Source organism: Odocoileus virginianus, chromosome 30 (genome assembly GCF_023699985.2).
Source record: "Odocoileus virginianus isolate 20LAN1187 ecotype Illinois chromosome 30, Ovbor_1.2, whole genome shotgun sequence".
In the NCBI taxonomy this organism is placed as follows: domain Eukaryota; kingdom Metazoa; phylum Chordata; class Mammalia; order Artiodactyla; family Cervidae; genus Odocoileus; species Odocoileus virginianus.
In genome coordinates this window covers 12,794,502-12,798,304 of record NC_069703.1, presented here as the reverse complement: position 1 = coordinate 12,798,304, position 3,803 = coordinate 12,794,502, and the positions used below count along the sequence as shown (strand labels likewise).

Here is a 3,803-nt window from a genome sequence, read left to right as displayed (position 1 = left end):
AATGAGAGTAAACATTCAGCTAACCCCAGTGGCCAGGGGGAGGAGGAGCGGAGAGCTTGCAAATCCCCTTACTCACCGAAATAGGCCCCTTTTGTGTGATTTCCTGCGGAGGCAGCAGTCAGGGCTGCTATATATACAGCGGCCCTCCCCCTAGTCCCACACAGCACCCAGCGAACACCTCCTGCTCCCTCATCGCCAACATGGGAAAGGTAAGTGCGGGGAACCTTTGCGCCGCCTTTGCACCGTCGCGGCATCTCCAGCGGGGCTGCAAATCGCTTCATGCTCCTACATCTTCCATTTTGCAGATCACTTTCTACGAGGACCGGGGCTTCCAGGGCCACTGCTACGAGTGCAGCAGCGACCACCCCAACCTGCAGCCCTACTTCAGCCGCTGCAACTCCATCCGCGTGGACAGCGGCTGCTGGATGCTGTATGAGCGCCCCAACTACCAGGGCCACCAGTACTTCCTGCGGCGCGGCGACTACCCCGACTACCAGCAGTGGATGGGCCTCAGCGACTCCATCCGCTCCTGCCGCCTCATCCCGCAAGTGAGCCTGGTCCCCTCTTTGTCTTCCGTTTCTTTGGAAATCAAAGCCATTAAGAAATAGCATTCTTCAACCAAATGGTTCTCACTAGACAGCAGGAAGTGGGAGTGAGCCCAGGGCATGCAGTCCATTCTAGAGGGGTGTCTCATATGGGAAGCCATTCTTCATGAACTCTGTGTTTTGTTTTTTTTTAAATCACAGATTCCCAGTGTTTTATATTTTAAATGTAGTCAAAGATAAAAAGACGCATTAAGAGAAAGCATGTCATAGAAGAGACTAAAGTTATCCTCTGTTCAAGATATCATTTCTTTTTTTTAATTTAAGTATAGGTGATTTAAAATGTGTTAATTTCTGCAGTACAGCAAAGAGATTCAGTTGTACATACATTTTTATATTCTTTACCATTTTGGTTTATCACAGGATGTTGAATATAGTTCCCTGTGCTGTATAGTAGGGCCTCCATTCTATATACAAAAATTTGCATCTGCTAACCCCAAACTCCTACTCCAAGATATAATATTTTTTTTAAGTGGTCATTACAAGCCATGTCAACTCAGAAACCCAGTATATCCAAATTTATAAATACAATCTGGGTCTGTTTAATTGATAAAAATACTTTTGCTTGCTTTGACTTACTTTTCTATTCGATTATCCTCCTAGAGAAGACAGGCCCCCTGATTTCTATTCTAATTTTGTAATCCGTACCTATTAGCTTGCTTAGGGGTAGGAATCAGAGGAAAGGCCTCATCAAAACTAAAGTTTGAGATCCAGTATTTCCCAGAGAGTGATTGCAGAGTTCTTAGAAGAATTCGTGGGAGTTGGGGGGTAGGGGATGGGATAAGTGTCATCCAAACTTCATGAAACATCCAAGTTTCATGAAGATGATTCCTGCTGCTGGGGGAGTGAGGAAGGGAAGGGTAGGAGGTCAGAAAGGAAGCTTGATTGTCACATAGGTTGAAATCTGAACTGAAAATGAGGTTACAAAGACAGAAGAAGAGAAAATGTGCCATCTTTTTTTTTTTCTCAAACAAGCGCTTCATAATCCTTTGTTCCAAAGTAAACATGAAAACCAAAACATTGGCCTTACAGAAAATAGCTAAATTTTGGTTCCTTTTTAACAAGAGTAATAGATCAAATGAGGCTTCACTTTCCAATGATGCTTACTTTTCTACTTGGAGAGGAACTTTCTCTGATAAGAAGTCCTAAAATAATCAGTCTTATTGTAGACCAACCTTACTTCTCAAGGAGAGAGGGTGGTACATGGCAACTGAAGGGCTGCCGTGTTCTGTTTCTAGGTTAGCCCAGTTAGATTCACAGGTGGGCGATGAGGGCAGGGAAGGCAGCTTAACCTGCAAACATGGTTGTTGTAGACTTGGACTAAGAGAGCTTTGGGGCAGGTGTGACCAGGGAGTGCAGCGGCTAGAACTTTAATTTCTCTCTGTTTGTGTCCATTTCCTTTTTCTGTTCTGTCTGTCACTCAGCACACCGGCACTTTCAGAATGAGAATCTACGAGAGAGATGACTTCAGAGGACAGATGTCAGAGATCACAGACGATTGTCCCTCTCTTCAAGACCGCTTCCATCTCAATGAGGTTCACTCCCTCAACGTGCTGGAGGGTTCCTGGGTCCTCTACGAGATGCCAAACTACAGGGGAAGGCAGTACCTGCTGAGGCCAGGGGAGTACCGGAGATATCTTGACTGGGGGGCAATGAATGCCAAAGTTGGTTCTTTAAGACGGGTGATGGATTTTTATTGAAGTTTTAAATTCTCCACTTTTCTCCTTTAGAATCTAATAAAAGATTTAGCTTGTGTTTCTGGCACGAGTAGAGTCCTGCCTTTCTTTTCATGTATGGGGTCTTCATAAGCAATAATCGCCTTTGACCAGACATGATGACATGTTTTCAAGATGGGGAACAACATCTCGTAAGGGGAATTAAGTAGAGGATATTACTGCCAGCATTCTTTTATTTTATTTTTTTTTTAAAATCATTTTATTTATCTATTTTTGGCTATGCTCATTCTTCTTTGCTGCACAGGCTTCTTCTCTAGTTGCAGCAAGTGGGGGCTACTCCCTAGTTGTGGTGCAGAGGCTTTACATTGCGATGGCATCTCTTGTTGCTGAGCATGAGCTCTAGGGTGTGTGGGCTTCAGTAGCTGCAGTTCCCGGGCTCTAGAGTACAGGCTCAATAGTTGTGGCCCTCGGAATTTGTTGCCCTGTGGCACGTGGGGTCTTCCTGGATCAGGGATCGAACCCGTGTCTCCTTCACTGGCAGGCAGACTCTTTACCAATGAGCCGCCGGGGAAGCCCTGCCAGCATTCTTTTAAAGTCTAGACCATGTGAAAGTGTAGTTGCTCAGTCGTGTCTGACTCTTTGTAACCCCATGGACTGTAGCCCGCCAGGCTCCTCTGTCCATGGGATTCTCCAGGCAAGAATACTGGAGTGGGTTGCCGTTCCCTTCTTCAGGGGATCTTCCCAATCCAGGGATTGAATCTGGGCCTTCTGCATTGCAGGCAGATTCTTTACCATCTGAGCCACCAGGGAAGCCCTATATCTAGACCCTGCAGGCTCAAAGTTCAACTCAACTGGGTCAACTCACTTGTGGTTAATCTTACAAGGATATATTTACAGTTATTATAATTTTAATAAGTACTTGTTGAAACACCTCAAGTTATCCCTCCAGGTTATCCCACCATCTTTCCTATTTAATCCAAGTTTTAACCTAATCAAGAAAGCATCTTGACTCTTACTTTAGCTCCATAAACAAACAAACAAACTGGTCATTTCACCTACTGCCCTCCTTATCTTTCTAACAGCCTCCAACCATTTCCCCCAATTCCATGTCCAATATCTCATACCTCCATGAGATTTTCATGGAACTAGAACTCACTGTCTCTTTGCAGTATGTGCTTTGCAGAAATTTTTCAGGATTTTTACCAAAAACACCAACACATAGGAAAATTCTGCCTCCTATCACTTTAATAGGAGTAAAGTACTATGACATATGAAAAATAATATTAAGTCAAAAATAAAGCACTGGGAACTTCCCTGGCAGTCCAGTGGTTGGGACTCTACACTTCCACTGCCAGGGTCATGGGTTCAATCTCTAGAGGGGGGGGACTAAGATCTCACATGCCACTCAATAAAGTGAAAAAGAAAGGAAAAAAGGAAGAAAAGATGAAAAAAATAGAAACTTGAAATTTTCTGGAGAAGTCTGATTAATTGGAGGGGACATATATGTACTTATGGCTGATTCATG

General features: G+C 44.2%; 1 protein-coding gene across 1 annotated transcript; it reads left to right on the top strand.

Annotated features, from left to right (window-relative positions):
• The first annotated feature begins 200 nt into the window (after window positions 1-200).
• On the top strand, window positions 201-2,302 carry LOC110137361 (gamma-crystallin B). The gene is made up of 3 exons (XM_020893650.2): window positions 201-209; window positions 306-548; window positions 2,027-2,302. The coding sequence occupies exons 1-3, from the start codon at window positions 201-203 to the stop codon at window positions 2,300-2,302; spliced, it is 528 nt and encodes a 175-aa protein (XP_020749309.1).
• The last annotated feature ends 1,501 nt before the right edge of the window (window positions 2,303-3,803 follow it).

Coding starts and splice junctions, on each gene's coding strand:
- LOC110137361 (XM_020893650.2), top strand. Junction 549..2,026: donor CCTGCCGCCTCATCCCGCAA/GTGAGCCTGGTC, acceptor TCTGTCACTCAG/CACACCGGCACTTTCAGAAT.